This window comes from Streptopelia decaocto (assembly GCF_964273445.1).
Source record: "Streptopelia decaocto genome assembly, chromosome: 2".
NCBI lineage: Eukaryota > Metazoa > Chordata > Aves > Columbiformes > Columbidae > Streptopelia > Streptopelia decaocto.
Genome location: NC_138655.1, coordinates 149,627,306 through 149,647,692, shown reverse-complemented (window position 1 = coordinate 149,647,692; position 20,387 = coordinate 149,627,306). Strand labels below are relative to the sequence as shown.

Here is a 20,387-nt window from a genome sequence, read left to right as displayed (position 1 = left end):
AAAAATACAGAGTTAATATCTCAGGACTGTCAAATTACATTATACATCATATTAACAAAGAAATTTAAAACCTAGCACAATGCATGACAAAACTATGCTCAACAGCCTATTTCTTCTGTTTATTGTTACATACTAGGAAAACTGCTGTAAACAGACAATTCTATACTATTTCTTCGGCACAATCCAAGTGCCTCCTTTTCAGTAGTAATGAAGAACCTTAAAAAAATACTCATATTCCACATACCAAGTTGCACAAACCTTCCATTTAGTGCCCTGCTCCACTAAGTCCATGCTAAAACTCCATCACTTGGACATTGTCTTTATTGTTTACTAATGCTGCCAGGCTAACGTGAAATATTTTAAACACCACTGGCTTTGGATTTTGTATTTAAATCCATGAACTTTTGGCTGTCTTTCTAGATAGTTACTAACATACCATACTCAAATACCAGGCTCCTATGGTTTTATGGCATCAAGTTACTTATTTTAATTCGGGAACACCAACTCCCTGAATAACTTGGTGCATTATGCATTTCCCGTGTTGTCAACCACACACTCAAGTACCTCTGTTTACATTCTGCACAAAGACAAAATGCATCCTTATATTAACTGAAAGCTAAGATTTTAATTACATATACAACTAATTGATCTTATTCACAATTGAGACTGAAGAAAATTAAGACATGGCTTCTCATGGTTGTTCTCCTGTTTCCAGCTCACTATTCCAGCGTCACCCAGGACACATGCGCTACACGTGACAGAGCTTTCCTGTGGGATGAAGCAGAACCAGCACCCCCCGCTTGTTCAGCAGCACAAACCTTAGTCAAAGCTAAAGGGGAAGGAGGAGGGACTTCACTGATTCTATTTGTTGATAGTTTGTTTTGTCAGTGATTCACTGTAAGATGTTTATGTCTTATAATGACGCAAAAGTCCCCTGCTTTTCTTTCCATAAAAGGCCTTTTAAAAGAGTCAATTGCTTGCTCTGTAATTTTATTCCAGAATTTTTACACAAAAACTGACATGGTATATGTTAGGAAAACAATATGTTGGAGCTACCCAATTAGTAGAATCTTAAATTATTTCAGGTTTGGTTATTTTGTGCACACACCCCCCCCCGCTTTTTGTTTTGAACAGCTACATAGCAGAAAATATTTTTTCTTAGTTGCAAGCAAATACATTTTACTAACTTCGTATGAGCATTATAGCTTTTACCTGGCTGCATTGTAAGATTTTAGATCATAAATGTTTTTTAAATTTGATTTTTTCTATAGAGACATATTTAAGGACTTAAGAGTTACTGCGTACCATGGATATTTAAAGGACGCGGTCCTCACTAAACAGAAAAAAACGTATTTATGAATGAATTTAATTGGACTGAAAGCTATTCACAAAATGAATTACTCCTAAAATTAAATTTTAAATGATGTCCCTAGGAACACGCAGCTCCAGTTCACTTATGCAAACAGATGCAAGAATCTACATGCAGAGCTCCGCTTGATGCCCATATGGTTGCTTTTGTAACAAAATGTCAAATTAAGTTTAGAAAATATTTACTATTTAGAAATCTATATCAGAATCCGAAAGCCTTTCAGTGCTGTAATAGATTAACCCAGATCCAAGTTGCACTGGGCTTTGCACAGGCTGGGTCAGCCGGCACTCACTCCGTGTGCAGGGAAGGAGCTTATGGAGCTTCCAACACCCTGCCCGGGCCACCCCACCGGCGCTGCACATCTCCGGTAGGTGCACTAATATTTTAAACATACCAGTGCACAACATGACCCAGAAGAAATAAATAAGCTGGCCAAAACACAGCCCTCATCGATCTACCAACATGCAACAATCATTTATCTGCAAAGACTGCCAGGATGAGGGCAAGGAACGAAGTTGTACTACCAAAGCGATAATCTTGCAATCTCGCCACCCTTCAATCTGTTAAATGTGCAGCCAGATGGGAGAAAAGAGGAGGAAAAGGCTCCTCACCCACAGGCCTCATGGGCCAGAGTCCAGTTTCGCACCCCACACAACCCCTTTGCAAACCCTCTGACCCCCTGCAGCCGCCAGCCCTTGGCCCCAGCCCCGCACGCCTCCCTGAGCCGACCCAGCGCCGGCTCCTCCATCCTGACCCGGCACTCACTCCTGCCCTCAGCTCCCACCCCCCAGGCAACCCCAGTCCCCCTGAATGTCACCACCTCACTCCCCCTTCAGCTTATCTGTCTGGCTCCTCTTTCTCCAGGCTGCTGCTGGCCACCGTGGCCCACTGAAAATGCTGCTTGGCTGCTGCAGCCAGCTGAACTCATCTCTTCTTTCCATGGGCAGTCTCAGTTCTTACGCAAAAGGGACACGAAAAGCCCCCAGAAGGGTGCACTTAGAAAAATCTCCATGCAAAGGATTTTAGACCAGAAGACTATGAGATTCCAGAAGGAAAAAACAAACAAACAAACAAAAAAGCCCACACAAAAACTTTCCAGTGTTCATCTGAATTACTTGTAAGTTACTAGTTAAAGAAACCTGAGGAAAAGCAGGACTATATTTGAGGTAGAAATAGCTGATGAGGAATTAGTGGCAGTCTGACTGCAAATCCCTCTACTCTCCACTCCTTTCTTTTTTCCTTAAACAGAAAAATTAAGAATGTGTTTTAGTGACCACCAGCATTACAAACTGCTTTGGATGTGTTAGCCTGAATACATTTGCCTCTCATGTAAGTATCTCTGTAGCACTGATTTTGTCTTAATAAATTATGCATTTGCATATACGAAGGTAACCATCCTACAAACAACTCAAGGAAGTATATCAGCAATCATAATAAACAAACAGCATAAAATGCCTGAGCATTTGTTCTCTCATTTTTTCCCCTTACTGTACAAAATGTAAAGAACCATACCCTATAAATATCAATTTCATTTCTCTCCAAATGTATAAAGGCACCAGTGAAACCTGAAATGCTCATCTGAGACACCACCCAAGGGCAAGCCCCTGTGCACTCCACATACAAAGCTCCCCACTGCTGTGTAATAAACTGCCAGTGCCCTTGTACTCAATGAGGAGATGAATCTGGAGGCAATTAATTTCCATTTCAAACAGAAAACTGGAAGGAAGGCTTAGCAAATGAGCATTTTTTCATGAACAGGAAAGAGCTCTTCAGTTTCAGATAATTCCAAAATTCTGAATAAATAAGAACCCAAGTAAATTTTGAGAATGAATCCAAAGCAGGTACCCAGTCGAATGTTGAAGCACAAGGATTTCATTTGCTGGAATCTGAGATCCTTAATTGCTGCTTTCTGTTGAGATATACAGTATTGAGAGGGTTTTTTTTTCTGCATGGACTTAAAATAAGAGTAACACCCTTTGTCATCCTATTCACTGCCTTTGGAGCATGACTAGATTAAATAAATTTACAACTTCAAAAACTAAAACCTTTGAAGCTTGCTTAGGAACGGTTCAGAAATATTTATACATAAATACATATACATAATGTAGTTTCTAGCAAAAAAGAAATTCTAAAACCCACCATTTGATGGTATACTTGAGGTTTGGTTGACTGACTGTGCTGTCATCCAGGAAAATAGTGGAGCAGGAACTGTATTTCCTTCTCAACTGCCCAGGAGGATGCTATGAAAAACATGCAAAAGAACAATGGCCATTATGTAACACCAAAGCATTTTTCTGAGGAGACGTAAGAACTTAGAAAAAACCAAACTTGTCCGTCTCTCACAATGACGCACACAGTAATGTGATCATGTTTTGAACTAGTTCAGAAAGTTCAGAAATAATGACCACTGCAACAATCGGAATAATCCCCACCTGCGCCTTGACTCATGTTTTGAAGTCCTAATCTCCCCTCTGTCCCTCCTTCCCCAAAATCATGCAAAACTTTTTGTGCAGAATTACTCAAATATTAATTCATACATACATTTATAAAGATGAATAAGAGCTATGTTCCTATCCTCATATCAAAAGAGTAAGTGGAAGAGTGAAAAGGAAATTGTGTTAACAATGAAGATCGATTTAGGAACAGATATAAAACCATTCTTGGAGAAAAGAGGATTTAAAAAAAAAACCCAAACCCACAATCATAACAGAAAGAAGCAGGGGAAAGAGGTCTTTACAGTAAAACTACTTAAACCTCTAAAAACTAACAGAGAAAACTGAGAAAAATTAATTATTCAAGATCAGATTATTAGACAGGAAGAAAATTGATCAAAGGATGTAAGAGAACATGGATATGCAAATAAAAAAGAAATAGATCTCTTAATAGAAAAAGTTTTCAACAGATTTCAATATTATTTCTGCACTACCGCAGGAAAACATTGGAAAACTCAGCAGCAAAATGGCATTTGACCACAGTACTTATTTCCAAGTATTTTTTGTTGACAGGGCTTCTCTTTCAGCTGTGTAGAGCAGCCAACACTCCACTGGTCCAAAGAGAACAGTTTCATCACATCAGCTAATAGCTGCCATAGTCATTAATGCTGTTTGACTTTACCCTTGCTTATTCTACCCGCTCTAGTGAATAATTTGACCAAGACCCTGTGTCAGGAAAGTTAAGATCAGTCAAATTACATGTTTTACTTACAATAGAATAGGTTTAAAACTCAGTTGGCACATCAACATGGAAATTTAATGTGCCGTACAATGCATGTTTCCAGTGTTTCAATGTCAATACCACTGGTGGAATCCACAGGCATCGACCTGCTCAGAGCAAACAAGTATCTAGACCACGGTCCTGTGACTCCTACCTCAGTACATCTTCCCCTGCCTCATTTCCAAAACAGATATTACTACAAGTGCCAGCACTTCATCATCTCACTATCATCTCATTTTCCACAGGCAGCAGTCATTACGATACAGAACAGACAGACTCCTGGTAAAACCTACACACATCTGAGTCATCTTTCTATTTTTCCCAGCTATGAGTGAAAAAGCATTCAAAGTCTTCTGTTAATTGAAAAAAAATAAAATCTGAAGCCGTTACAATTGTAGAAACATAATGTTCAAATGATTTGGAAGCTTACCAACAAATTCTATCAAGGCCTCTCACTTGACCAATAAAATCGTAGGCTGAACTGCTTCTCTTAGAAGTCAAAAAGTTTACTGAGAAAATGAAAATTATTGTCTCTCAAAAATTCTCCAGGAGTTTGGAAAGGTACTTTTTAATACTCCCAATCCATCTACCTTCCAAGCTGTTATATGTTAAGCAAGAAACAGAAAACTTAGAAGCACTGGAAGCATTAATGCCATAAAATGTATTATCTAGCATTGCTGTATACAGAGAGAATGACTAGGGGACCGGTGATTTACAGCTTTTATTCTACCACAGCTTAGTTCAAATTTGTGGATTAGTCTTTTGAGTACCTTGTGCAGGCATGACAAAGGGAAAGCAACTTAAAACCAGCTGAAAATGAGACTGTTTAGTGGTTGAAAAAGAAAGGGAGAGGTATAGACATTTCAGTGTCGTTAAAAAACAACAACAACAACAACAAGAACAACAACAACAACAAGAACAACAACAACAACAAGAACAACAACAACAACAAGAACAACAACAAGAACAACAACAACAACAAGAACAACAACAACAACAACAACAACAACAAGAACAACAACAACAACAACAAGAACAACAACAACAACAACAACAACAACAACAACAAGAACAACAACAACAACAAGAACAACAACAACAAGAACAACAACAACAACAACAAGAACAACAACAACAACAACAACAACAACAACAAGAACAACAACAACAACAACAAGAACAACAACAACAACAACAAGAACAACAACAACAACAACAAGAACAACAACAACAACAACAAGAACAACAACAACAACAAGAACAACAACAACAACAAGAACAACAACAACAACAAGAACAACAACAACAAGAACAACAACAACAACAAGAACAACAACAACAACAAGAACAACAACAACAACAAGAACAACAACAACAACAACAACAACAACAACAACAAGAACAACAACAACAACAACAACAACAAGAACAACAACAACAAGAACAACAACAACAAGAACAACAACAACAAGAACAACAACAACAAGAACAACAACAACAAGAACAACAACAACAAGAACAACAACAAGAAAAGAAAGCACATGGAGAGTTTTAAATCTACATTTTATGTGTCAACATGTTTTAAAGGTTTAGATAAAATTTAAGATAGATGGACTGGATTCATTCAAGGCAAGTATGAGTAACAAACAGAAAACAACTCTGTAGCAACACCACTATCAGATTTAAATATTCTTATGTAAACAGGACTCTAACATTTGATACATGTCAGTAATTAGAGCCAAGCACTTTATTCCTGAAACTACCACATCAGAGAACTCTCCACAGTTTTCAGCCCACATCACACTCCGTCAGGCTTAGAACTTTTCACACTTCAGAAAAATATGTGGTGTCTCATACCTCACTTCTGCTCATAACAACTTGGCAGGCAGGGGCACCTCTCCCAGTCTGAAGATGGTGCCAAGTGTAAACCTACTATCTTGGATATATATATATATACATTTGTTCCCTGTGAATACCTAACCTATCGGTAGATCAACATTCCCAGCTTCTACTCTTGACATCCAACTGCAGCCATATGGTATGCCAGGTAACAGACCTTCTGCCTTTTCCTATTTACTGGAAAACACCCTCAGTTTCATATTCTAGCTTGACTAAGCTGAAAGACTTCTCAAGTCCCACAGCTCAGCCAAATAAGCTTTTCTGAACCTCCATAAAAAGCTGCACAGGAACCTTCTTCATCCTTGCAAAGGACAAAGAGGTTACTGAGCATCACCTCAGTATTCAGCACCGTCCCGTACAGAAACCCTCTTCTGTGGCCATTGCAATGGAGTAAGTCCACCCAAATCTGTACAAGAGCTTAGTGCCTTCGCATTTCAAATCCATCATATCTGACCACAAAAATCTTCCATTTAGACAAGTGAGAGAGGCTCTGAGCAAGAAAAATCAGAAGGGCTGAGAAAGACTATAGAGCCTTTGAAGAAATTATTCAAACCCTCTAACATTAAGGCGATCCTTCTCCTGTTCTCCCCATCACTAAGGCTGATATGGGGGAAAGAAAGGATGGGTACAGCTCCTTTCGTGAACCTTCATGGGGACGTACAGGACACATGTGGAGCCTTGACAATCTCTGCTATTGCAAATATTATCTTTACAAATGAAAATCACCTCATTGACATGAAGTGGGATTCACTTTAAATGTACTTTAACTTGCAGGAGTAATATCCTGGTACCCAAGCTGAGACTCAGTAGGTGTCATGCTTCTCAACTTCAGCAAGAATTCTGACTCCATCTCACATAAAATGCCCAAAGGTCAGAACAAGGAAAACATGGTAGTAAAAACTACTTGGAAAACTATCCTCTGGTTACCCAGGGATCACTTTCAAACTAGAAGGTTGAAGTAAGGGACATTCCACAGAGGTCTGGTCTACTCAATATAAAATAGTGAGCAATAACTTTGGAAACAGAACCAAGGTATTTTTACTGTATGTGTAGCTGGCATTAACTTGTGGAGGACTAAAAAAAATTATTAGAAAACAAGGTTACAATCCAGAACAATCTTGGCAAATTTGGGAAGTGGTCTGCACAAAAGTATATCCCTGCAATCCATTAAGAACAGAAGCAAGGCTGTACACTTAGAGAAGAACCATCTGTCTAAATACAATATAGCAAGCAACTGCCAAGGCTGTCATCAAAGGATGTGCAGATCATATGACAACAAATTATTTCTTTTTGAAAAAAAAGATCATACAGAATTTTAAAAGAGAGTTACTGTGTATACAACATGATGGAGCACCCTTCCACTCTGCTCAGCTGGAATATTATGTCCAGTTTTGACCACTGTATTTCAAGAAATATTAATTGATTTCAGAGAGTCAAGAGGAGAGAGCAGCAAGATTAATCAGAGGTTTGAAAAACTTTATTTAGAAAGAAAAATTGAAAGACTGGAGAGGTTTTCTCCAGGAACAAAGCAGCAATATTGGCCTTCAGTCGTGTTGAAGGGAGTTCCAAAGAAGGTAATGTTGTTCTCCATGACCATTATGGATGGGATAAGAAAGAGCAGGCTTATAGTGAACTAGGGAAAAGTAAGACTGGACTTGAATGTATGAGCGGAGATGATGGAAAAAGATACCCACTCTAAACTATCACCTTTTCCTAATGGCAGAGACAGCTTGAGTGACTTGAGCAGTGACAGAATCTCCATCATTGAAAGTTGCAAAGAAAAGATAAAACAAACATACACTAGGAATATCTTAGATGCTCTGAGGCAAGACACCAGATTGAACAAACTCTTGAGATGAATTCTGGAACAATTTTCCATCATTTTGTGGTTTCTTTTGGTGGAGAGGATTCATAGCTCTATTCCAGAAGCAGTTGTCATTTTTCTTGTTTCAACCAAAGATGTTAATTAAGAAATGCTGGCAATATAGGTTACAATGAATACATAATAGCTGTTTTGCAGAAATTCCGTCTTTATAGAAAAATACATATGGAAAAAAATTCTTTTTAACTTGCTAATATTTTACATGTGTTACAGAACAAGCTCTAAGAGATCAAGATTCAATCTAATGCCAGGTGTTTCTAGATCTTAAAAAGAGCAGTTTTCCCCCCTTGCACAGCTAGTACTGAGGAAATACCACTGCTTTATTTTTCTCTCCCAGCTCCATCCTGAAACTTTACAACTTTCCAAAATGTGCTTATTTTAAGATGTTTGAACAATATGATTTACTTGAAGCTTACATAAAATACATCTTATTGGAAATAGAATGGCTGCGTTTGCCATCAAAATCATGCAAGCTCTGCAGAACTGCTTCTGTGTACCTCCTATGAAAGGAATCACAACAAATTCCTAATTCACAATGAGAATACACAAAAGGATTAATTTCTCTCAGCCTTCATTTTAGAATCACTCAAAAATTAAACCTAAATTTGTGGTGAAAGGGGGCGTGTTGCTATTTTGTTTGTTGAAATAGTAATTTCAGGGTGGTTTTGGGTAAAATTGTTTAACGGACGGGTGCGTACTGACCAAACCTCCCACTGAGAGCCGAGCAGCAGGGGCAGCAGCCGGCTCTGTCCTGGCAGCTCTCCAGCCCCCCAGCGTGGCGCTCTGCCCTGGTGCTCAGCAGGATTTGCTCATTTGGGCGCAACACGTCCCTAATGAAGCTCCACGGCTTTTGTACCGGCGCTGGCCTTCAGCCAGCCAGCTTCCAGCCTCGCAGAGGAGCTTTCGTCTTTTTAAATGTTCTTCTGCACTTGTCCATCACAAGCTAATTTGCAGCTTCTGTCTTAAATAATGATAGTGCTGTCTCTTCTTACATCAAACCAGGTCTAAGTTATTGCATGACTTTAAAACGTACTATTAAATAGTATTTCCGCCCATGGAAAAACTGAAGCCTGCTTGTACCCATCTGGGGAGACATGCCCATGAGCTTGGAGGCAGCGCAGGCTGGCCAAAACACTAACAGGGAAAACTGCCACGTACAAGTACACAAGAAGCCAAATTACAGCACCAAGCAAAAATACCAGGACTACTTCTGACCTGGAAAAGGGAGGTTCCTATCTTGGGGATCTTCTGTTGCTTCAGGACACGATTTAGTTCTGACAACATTTTTCACAGAAGAAACACGATTTTACAGGTCAACAAAGTGCTTCCAAAATCAAGCAAGCCATGCAACACAATTCTCTGCACGGCTCTGCAAAGCTCTGCATTTATTTTCATCTTGCATAATTTGATACTACAGCACAATTGTCTACATTTAGTGGCTAGATATGGGTATATTCACCTGAAAAAAAGCTACAGGAAACTGAACCATTGTATGCTTACCTTTTTGTGCCAACACCTACAATAAAAAAAAAGACCTAGTCCAACCACTCTTAAGTAATACCCATTGCACCTCATCAGTCTCTGACATGATTCAACCTTGCCCTCAGTTGATCAGTCTCACCCGTGTTTGATAATGTCCAAAACTGATGCCTTAGACCAGATCTGCACTTGCAAGTTTTTGTTCTCCAAGCTTGTCCTTAATCATGTCAACTACAGCAAACTATGGCAGAGCACCCCCGAGCTCCTGGGGGGCTCAGCAACCACTTGGAAACTCTCCTGCAGCACACACAGGCCCTACTTAGCCACTGATAAAGCACCCTGTTTTACAAGCCTGAAAAGATTAAATATTTCTTTGAACACTAAAAGCAGCTCAAAAGCTTATATTTACATAGCACATAATTGCCAGTGTTGTGCAATTTGACCAGAGGGACTTCATTAGGCTCCCAGCACAGCAAGTATTATATAGCAACCTTGTAAAATAACTCTCCTGTGTGCTCTCATTCCACCTTAGAAGTTACTTTCTGTTCCTCCCCCTACTAAAATTTGCCACTTCATATAACTTATTGCATTGAGGCTGATAGGAGAGGTAAAATTCTTCACCCTAGAGGACAGGAAAAGCAGCAAGGGGCTGAAAGACTTTAGAAAAACATTTCAAACAGTAAGTTTAAGCAAGCCATTGAAGAAAACCTGTTGATTCTAATTTACTGGAAGCCTGAAAAAGCATCTTAAACCGTATCAGTTAAGAATAGCATCAGTAGAAGGAATCTGCTAGATGGGCCAGATGGTCTATAAAGGCCCCCCCCTCTAGACCTGCTTTTTGTGATCTTGCAATGGAGAGGAGCAAGGACCAGGTTAAGCAATCTCCAGGAGAGCTTCAAGAACACCTGAGAAGCCTCTAATCTATTTTCTAGTTTATCTTGTTCTTCTCTTTGAGTAAGGAATGTTAATTAACATATCTTGAGGAATTTGGACAGTAATTATAAACCTTTACAGTAGCCGGCCTCAGGCACTTCACAAAAATAAAATTTCACATTTTATGTTGTGCTTTGCATTTTCATGGATTAAAGCACCTTTCAGACTATGTTCCCACTTCAGCATGTACCACATTTACTCTTACAACCACTAGCTGAAAGTGCTTGATTACCAGTCACATGCCTAGTAGTTTTACAACAGGGAAGCAGAACAGCCTCTTTAGCCACTCCGACAGGAAAATGTGGGGGCTACACAGGAGCAAATACCATACATCATTTAAAGCACACAAAAAGGCTCACAGAAACTGCTTGTGCCACACCAAGTACAGCAAAAGGCCCGTCCGTTCTCCAGCAGCCCCCATCGGCAGGGCTGCCGCTGGGAAGCAGCTTCTCCTGATATGAATCACTGCAGGGTCACTTACAGGGACCGAGGTTCTGACATGAATGATGCCCAGGAACCTTTCCGCAGGATGCTGAAAAAAAATGTTGGTCTATACAAAGATATTAGTCTTCCTATTTGGAATGATAAAACCAGTATTAGTCTGCTGGGATCTGAACATGCAGTTACTGGGTAGCAGACAGGGGACATCACGTCCAGATTGCTAAATAAGGCGATGGTGAAAGGAATCCATTGCTACAAAGCTGAAGGGTCTCCAGAATAAAAACAGAAAAAAAAGAAAAAAAAAGAGTGGGACAGGTATTACTTCCCTTTCTCGTCCTTCAGAAATATTCCAATATTCAAAAAATATCCCTTATTTTTACTGGATATTACTGCTCATAAACACAGATTCAACTTTAAGACCATTTCTTGTCAAGAAGAAGAGAAAGTCCATTGGCAAACAGAGCATTTTCATCCTGTCTGAAAGGGAAAATTTCTAGAAAGATTTGATGGAGAAAACAACTCTTCCTCCCCTGCCCTGCTCCCTTCCCCTGCAAAAGATAATCACCCAGTACAAAGAACTAACTACTGCAAACAATAGTAAAAAATTCACTTTTTCTCCCCCTCCCCTCCCCCAAAAACATGAAGTATGTCTTCCTGTTTGCTTTCCTTGTGCAAGCAGAGATATTGATGCAATCTCTCCTCTCTGAAAAAAGGAAACACCTCTATCTCAGTCTGCATCTTTATCCCCCTCAGCAGCTTGACTAAGCAGATGAAAAGACAAGTGCACACTGAAGCAGCATTAAAGCTGTAGCAAAAAACAACTGCCAGTTCAACAGGAAAGGGAAGCAGAGTCTGCTGCAACTGCTTAGAAATTCAAACAGGCTGGAAGAAAGCAAACACACCAGGTACACTGTACATAGGCAGCTTCCAGCACTGACAAGGACGCTGGAAGTTTTGCAAAGGATCCAGCACCATCCTGATATCTGTCTCCCCAGGCTCCGTGGGAAGACTGAGAGATGACAGCTTCTCCATGGCGCCGTGTCACCCCTCCTTTCATTCCTCCCCCTTTGCCTTCCCTAGTCCAGCAGTTCCCTGTTTAACCACGCAGGTTTCCTGGCTCCCTTCTTTGACTTCCTACGTGTCAGGATGCTCTGATCTTGAGCTTGGTAGAAGCAATGCCTGAATGCGGAACCAACTGTCTTGGGCCCCTTTACCTTCAAGTACCCTTGCCCATGGGATTTCCCCTAGCAATTGCTTGAAAAGGCCAAAGTTGGCCCTACTGAAGTCCAGGGTTGTGATTCTGCTTGCTATTCTGTTCCTGCCACAGGAGATCCTGAACTCCACCATCTCATGGTCACTGCAGCCAAAGCAGTCCTCAACCTTTACTGCTTCAACCAGACTCTCCTTGTTAGTGAGGATGAGATCCAGCAGCACTCCTCTACTAGTCGGCTCATCCACCATTGGCATGAGGAAGTTCTCATCAATGCACAGGAGGAACCTCCTGGACTGTGGCTGGCTGGCTGAGTAGTCCTTCCAGCAAACATCAGGGTAGTTAAAAACCCCCATGATGACCAGGGCCTGTGACTGTGAGGCTGCTCTCAGCTGTCTGTAGAAGGCCTCATCAACTTCCTCACCCTGATCTGGTGGCCTGTAATAGACACCCACAACAGTATCACCCCTGCCATCCTGCCCCTTAATTCTCACCCATAGACTCTCAACTGGCTCCTCATCTGCCCCTGGACAATACTCAATACATTGTAGTTGCTCTCTCACGTAAATAGCTGCTCCACCACCATGCCTGGCTGGTGTGTCTTTCCTGAAAAGGACATAGCCATCCATGACCCCATTCCAGTCATGTGTGCTGTCCCACCATGTCTCTGTAACAGCCACCAGGTCATAATCTCCTGCCATAAGACAGGTTTCTAACTCCTCCAGCTTATTCCCCATGCTGCACACATTGGTGTACAGGCATTTCAGGGAGCGAGCTGAGCACACAGATTTCACCCTAGGGCTATGGGAGGCCTCACGGTCTTCATCAATTCTACAGTGCTGCCCCACTGATGAAAGCCCAGCTGCAACCCCATCCCCCTTGGAATCTAGTTTAAAGCTGTCCAAATGAGCCCTGCTAATTCCTGTCCCAGTATCCTTTTGCCCCTGTGAGATAAACCTTTCCCATGTATCACTGCCTGGACTGGTGTCTTATAAAACCAGCCGTTACCAAAGAATCCAAACCCTGCCTGTAGCACCAGCCTTGTAGCCAATCATTTATGGACTGAATTCTTCTATTCCATCCCACATAGTCACCTGAAAATGGAAGAAGGGAAGAGAAAAATCACGTGCGCCCCAAACTCTTTCACCGACTGTCCCAAGGCCTTGAAATCTGTCTTCATTTCCCTCCCCATCTCACCTACTGACAAGGTGAATCTGAAATTTGACAACTGCCAGCCCTTGACAAAGTGCAATAAATCAAAGTGGGAACCCACTATTTGTATTTGGAGATGAAAGGAAACTATTCAGCCAAGGAAAATATTCTACAAGCAAGAGCAAGCAAGAAAGGAACAGTGGTGTTGTCATACTGAGAAAGCATGGTTTTAAATGAAAAAGAGTCAATATTAACTCATTAAATTGATTTTTTTCATACATAACATTTTGAAACTGTATTTATATAAACTAATATTCTCATCTATTAAAAAACAGAACTAGACAAGCAGTTAAAGAAGAAAAAGCACAACATTTCTTGATACTTCTCTTGCTAGTCTGCCACCCTGATAATTTTGGGGATGTTAAATTCTCCCTGCAAAAGAACCAGTAAGATAGTGCACAAAAGGATAAAAATATTTCGTTGCTCATCTTGGGTTATTTGTCACAAAAGGAGAATAAATATAAAAGACTTATAGAACAACAAAAAAAGATGACGTTATGGAAAAACCACAAAAGAGAAGAGTTCTGCATTATGATGAGGAGTTGTTGTAAAAGGAAGACAAAACAACACTCTAAAATTTATGTCCTCTGGCTTGTTTCCTGCAGCGCAGATGTAGGGGCCCAGAAGTTCAGATCAACAAGAAAACAGATGAGTAGCAATAGCTCCTGCTAGAAATGCACTTAACACACACTGAAAAATGGTGGAAAAGAACTGATCAGCCAAGAGGACACAACACATATTGTAGCTTATCATGAAAATACTACCCTTAGTTTGTAACATACAATTGTTAAACTTAACTATTTCCTCAAGTCAGTCTGGAAAACGACAATGGTTCCCTGCAGTCTACAAACCTAAGCTCAGTTCCCAGATAAAAGCCACAGCAACCACTTCAAAAATTATCACCAGTTTGTGCACCAGCTTTAGCAAACTGGACATTTAGGAGATGCTGAATTAATGCTCACAGGTGTGCCGAAGTAACAACTTGAATATCACAGGCCAAACTTGAAAATATAGCTTATCTATGGGTACTGGCTAAAAAACTGACTTGTAAGGACACACACACAGAAAGACATAAGAAGGACTTGAGCTGCCTAAGGTTATTTTTAGCTTTGTAATTCAGAAGCAGTACTTTATAAATACTAAGAAGTCAGACTTAAGGTAGCAGTAAACCAGACTACTGGGGGACGTTTACAGTGCTGCAACCTTAGCCAATGCTTTGAAAGATACTTGAAAAAAAAAATCAGGAAGAGGTATAGTGCTCAGGGTATCAACTGCATAAGCTGCCATCCTGAGCTCTAACAACCCCTCAGTGACATGATTACCCTCCCTTTTCTGCAACAAGTCCAGCATTGCCTAGAAATATTTTATACCAGGGTTTGCAATAGTGTGCTTCCAGCAGCATTTGTGGCGGTCATCATTCAATCCACCAGAGGAATCCACCCGCAGTCTGCCTAATGCAGAATCCATCTTTTACATGACATTAAGAGATTCAGGATACACAAGAGTTTAGTTCATGACACAAGTTGCACTGTCACAGAGACACAGTTAATAACTTGCTTTGCAGTGTCCAAATGTTTATTTCTTTGGCACTAAACTCTCCAAGTCTGAGGCTAAAAAGCATGCTGCAAGTTACTGAGCACACATTATTAAGTTTAATGGGAATCCAGTGCATTAGCTTTACAAGTAATTTTATAACAATACAACTGCACTGCAAACCACCCTCACATGCACTGTAAACCATGGAAATGTTTAACGGGAACAGAAGGTGAGAAGCACTGAGAATGAGAATATCCACTAGTTTGGTGGGGCCAACTTTAAAGCTTTTTTAAGCCTCACAGGATCTCATGACTTCTCAAACTCTTAACTCTTGGGAAAATGAAAATCTGAGCTTGCTTTTGAAGCCAAGCAGTAGTTTCAGAAACATTCAGCACACAGCCGCTCTGCCTCTCACCCCAGTCAGCAGCTCATTCTGCCTCCTGGGCTCCCTCTCTTTCTGCAGGTACAAGCCTGGAATGAATCACATCTAGGAGCTGATCCATTTTAGCTTTTAGCCATGATGACTCTACCTACATTTGTGCCCCAATTCAGTTTACTTGGAGCTGCACAAACATTCACCCCCACACAAAGGGATGCAGAGGCCATAAGCCACATCTGCTTCTTTCAACAGCTGTACCAGCTTAAAGATGATTCATGAAATTATGGCCTATATTTCCAGATAAAAAAAAGTTTGAGAACTTCTCCCCATTTACCCTAAAGGCAAATACCATTTGGAAGACAATTAGTTCTTTGCCTCATCAGTTTTACTGAGGCGTGATTCCAGATATTTCAGCACAAAGCCTAACATACTGGGAGCCGCACTGGCTCCAGGTGCTTCAGCAGTATAGACAGAACTAACTGGGGCAAAGAGCCTGGTCCCACCCCAAAGCAGGCTAAAGGGCATTTGCTCTCAGCTTCCCCAAGAATTTGATTCAAAAAGAAGAGAACTGAACTGAAAAATACCCAGAGTCCACACGTGTATCAAAACCCCATCTTCACGTTCAGCATGCACCACATACCAATCCACATTGACATTGCATCAACACTGTTCAGGCAATTCAGAACTTCTGTGTAAATATCAAATGCTGCAGCTCTCTGCCAAAGCAAACTTACACACAAATGTAATTTCAAGTTTTGAGAGTTTTTGTAAGAATTTTAAAAGCCATACTAATGTGTGTGGCTCTTTGTGTCAGGTACCAGTTACCTACATACATTGGTTGTGAGCATGAAGCTGTTTTTAAACTAACATATCTGTTCCACTAATTCAATAGCCGAGACCTATACTTCTGAATCCTGATGCAGAACAGACATTTGAAGCATCAGCACCCTCTCGCCAATATGGAAATAATATGTGATAACTCTTATTTACTGTATCATACAGACAACAAGGAGAAAGCTGCATAGCGAGGCATTTTCACTTACGTGGTTTATATAGAGACTCTTGCGTTTTTCTCTCACTGCAAAAACACAAAATACGATAGAAATATTACATGACTATTTTTCCTGATTAGGCTTCTTACATACCATTTATAATAAAAAGAACAGGAGGGTATCTATGTGCAACATTATAATTGCTTTTGCACTAATCAAGTATATTTATATATTAAACACAGAAGGAACATATATATCTGTATGCATAAATGCATTTATGCTCATTAGCGTGGTGATAGATTAAAATTCTCATCCATTTGGGTACCTTCAGCAGGCATTGGTCTGCCTGGGAAAGTTAATACGCAGTAAGCTACAGTCCAAGTTAGCAATGGATTAGCCATCCTTCACCAGTTCTCTGTGCTGCTTCTCCTGAGCCACCAGTGCCTTCCTGCAAGGGACCTTGCCGCAAAGTGGCCTACGCTTCCTTGCAGGTCTGAAAGCACCTGAACAGCTACACCATGGAGTTAGCAAGTTCTCATCATAACTTACTGTGCACTAACTCCCACAGAGGAGCCTTGCAACCATATGCATTATACCACTGCCTCCTGTAATGATCAGCTGCAAGCCTGAAACTATAACTCATGTCGAATGTAACAATGAAAATATATTACTCTGGTGAGTATGAACCAGTCACCGGCAGCAAGGGTTGCAAGTCAAAGCAACAATTAGCCAAAATATTCAAAAAGTAAACAGCAACAAGGGAGGTAGATGTATAGAGTCTTAATTGTCAGGAAAATGCTTATTACAGCTGATTAAATATACTCTGATTTTCTAAAGCACTTTCCCAATTAACTCACCCCATAGAGAGCCTGTGGAGCTCTGTTCCAGCAAAAATACCAGTGCATTTAGGACACTAGTCTGGAGGCAACTAACACATAAATCAAACTGCAGGTTTAAGATAACAATGGTTTCATGCTCTAGGTGATTAAATGCGCTTTGGTGCAACATGATTTGAAAGCTATGCAACCCAATGCACTTAGCAAAATAAGAGTATTGCTAATGGTGGGATAGCCTGTCCATTCCCTGTTGGATGAGAAGCCATTATTTGCGATTTTTTTATAAGCAAGCAATCTCACATAAACAAGGCTGTATGTGTGATTACTGCAAAATAATTGTGTTTAATGCAGACATAAAATGAAAAGAAAATAAGAAAAAACTTGTAAAAATCCTTACATAATTTTCCTCCCAGGGAGCAGAAAGGAGAATCATACATGACAGATGTTAGCCATGTCACTTAGTACATGCTCAGATCCACAATTATGGACATTGTATAAGAAACAGAATTAAACAGGAACAGCAGGAAAATTCTGATCATCTAGTAAACAGTTAAACTGCTTGAAATCCTGCTAAAACACTGCACTACATTTAAGTTCCACACACTGCATTTATCACCAGCAAGGGACAAAGGTAATCTAAAGGGAAACAACAAAATGATGACAGATACTCACTTCTAAGAACAGCCAAAGTATTTGTCTAGTATTGCATATTGCAATGTACAGGCAGTAAACAATTCTGATAGGCTGCATGTAAATAGAGTAGGTAACTGAAAATTAACACCCATTAACTGCAAAATTTTGAACACAGTTAAGTATTTAACAGTATTTTAATCACAAACAATTACACAAATGAAATCCTATAAAGACAGCCTGCATATACATTCCAAATTCAATTTCAATCACCTTTCTTCCTCTACCTTAATTTTTCTCTTCTGTATTTTCCTTTGTATCCATTATATTATTCAATTCACCTTGAAAGTACAATCATCTGTTCACCAAAGAATATCATTGACAGCTCAATCCCGTTTGCTATTTCCAACCTCTAGATGAACATATTGTCTTAATACACACCCCTCACTTCTCCCGGCTCAAGCACTGCTTGTGCTGCATGTTCTTCTAAGCACCACACTGATCTCCATTCCCTTATTTTCCCCATATAAGACAAATTCAGTTCACCTGCGTTCTCTGGTGAGGGACTAGAGGGCAGCAGCCATGCTCTTGTGCTTCTGGCCCACTCTGCCATAGCGTGAGGCCCAGCTATGGATATAGGCCCAAGGGGAATTGGGCACAGCAGAAACCCATTTTGTCACAACCGCTATCTTTTGTGTTCACAAGCAAGGGAAAGATGAGTATTACACAACAAAAAAGGCCACTTCTGCCAAGCCAAAATGACTGTAAACAGGTAATTCCATCACTTGGCTTCACTCAGTTTAAAGATGCTTTGGGCTGCTCACACAGCACAGCATGGTCTTCAGCAGACCAGACCACAGCATTATAATTAACCATCATTTTGTGGCATAAACTCCTAATTGCAACTCCAGGGTTTTGGCTTTCAGGCATGGGGTTTTGACGAAATGAAGCTGAACACATTTACAGTCAGTTTAAGCAATTAAACTTCTACTTTCTAACATTTTAAAACTTGAAAGTTGGAATGGCATTCTTAAAGTGGAGACTGAGATGCTGCCAAATTGTCTTAGTTTTCCTCATTTTAAGGTCAATGACCTGTTCCTATTTCTGCAGGCACTTTTAACTGTTACTGTTGAACTTTCGTAACAGTAGGAAAATGTATTATAGACTCATAGAATCATTTGGGTTGGAACAGACCATGAAGATCATCAAGTCCAACTGTTAACCTAAGACTGGCACTAAACCATGTCCCTAAGAACCTGAAATACACACATATAGGTACATGTGTGCCTCTGTATGTATGCATGTATTTTTCATTAAGCTGTAACAAAAACTTTCTTTGTGCAATCTCTATAGACTTAGTGTTATCCCTATTAGGATTGAAGACAAAATGCTTGAGGATTATATCAATAAAAACATCTCACATTTCGGTCACTTGTAAATGATTTATTTTTGTTTTGTCCAAGACAAGAGACTGGTCTTAGTTAAGATTAAAGAGTAAGGGCAGCTTACTTCACTTCTATCCGCTATATAAATCCAATTTCAAAATCCTCTTTGAAGCCTATTGCTGCACTGATACTGCAAAATTTAGCCAGGACATTGAATGTGTAAAGCCTAATGTAAGTTAGAAGAGGTGGAGAGCTGTAACCCACTTACTGCAAAGGCTTTTACCAGCAGCCTGAAGTGGCAACCGTTACCCTCTTGCTATTACAAAGAAAGGAAGTTACATTATTGGAGTGCTAAGGTTTGGAAACTTTGACTTAACCACAACCACACACTATACAGCGCGTGGCTCTTCAGTCACCTTCTGGCTTACAGGCCAGACTCAGAAAACAAAGGAGAACTTGCATCAAGCACTCATAGAAGTTAAAGACATAAAAGGTGATATTCTTTCCTAGCTCCCTAAGCAGGGAGAATTACTCATGTAAGACTCAGCACCTAGAAAATTCCCGCGAAGAGCTGGAAACATTTAGAAAAGCTACTTTAGTTAGGAAATGAATTAATATTTTTGTAACTTCAACTTTTCTACAGATTCATTGAACCTTCAGGTAATTAAGGATGCATTCAGACTACTGACTTGGAGGGACAGGACAGATTTAGGTGCTTAGCATGGCATCCAAGCATCACAGAACAATGGGAAATTCAGACTGTATAATATCCTGAGATGCCATGTCCTGTCTGGTTATATTTGGGGTAGTCAGCTTGTTGCTCTTCACCCACATGTTGATCACAAGCAGCTCAAGCACAGCTCCTGTGCCAGGATAGTCCTACAAGATTACCAGCGTGGCTGAAAGAGTTCAGGGCTACTAGAAAGACAAATGTGGAAGTGCCTGAAGGTAAAGTTGCCAAGTCACTCTAGCACATAGTTATGGACTTGGT

At 40.3% G+C, this 20,387-nt stretch overlaps 1 protein-coding gene across 1 annotated transcript in view; it reads right to left on the bottom strand.

Moving 5' to 3' along the window:
- CCNY (cyclin Y) overlaps positions 1–20,387 on the bottom strand; it is a 125,229-nt gene that overhangs the window by 31,147 nt on the left and 73,695 nt on the right. The window contains exons 3-4 of the mRNA XM_082047146.1: positions 16,597–16,631; positions 3,509–3,609 (exon numbers count right to left, since the gene is read on the bottom strand). Coding sequence (XP_081903272.1) covers positions 3,509–3,609; positions 16,597–16,631 — 136 coding nt within the window. The remainder of the gene's footprint in view (positions 1–3,508; positions 3,610–16,596; positions 16,632–20,387) is intronic.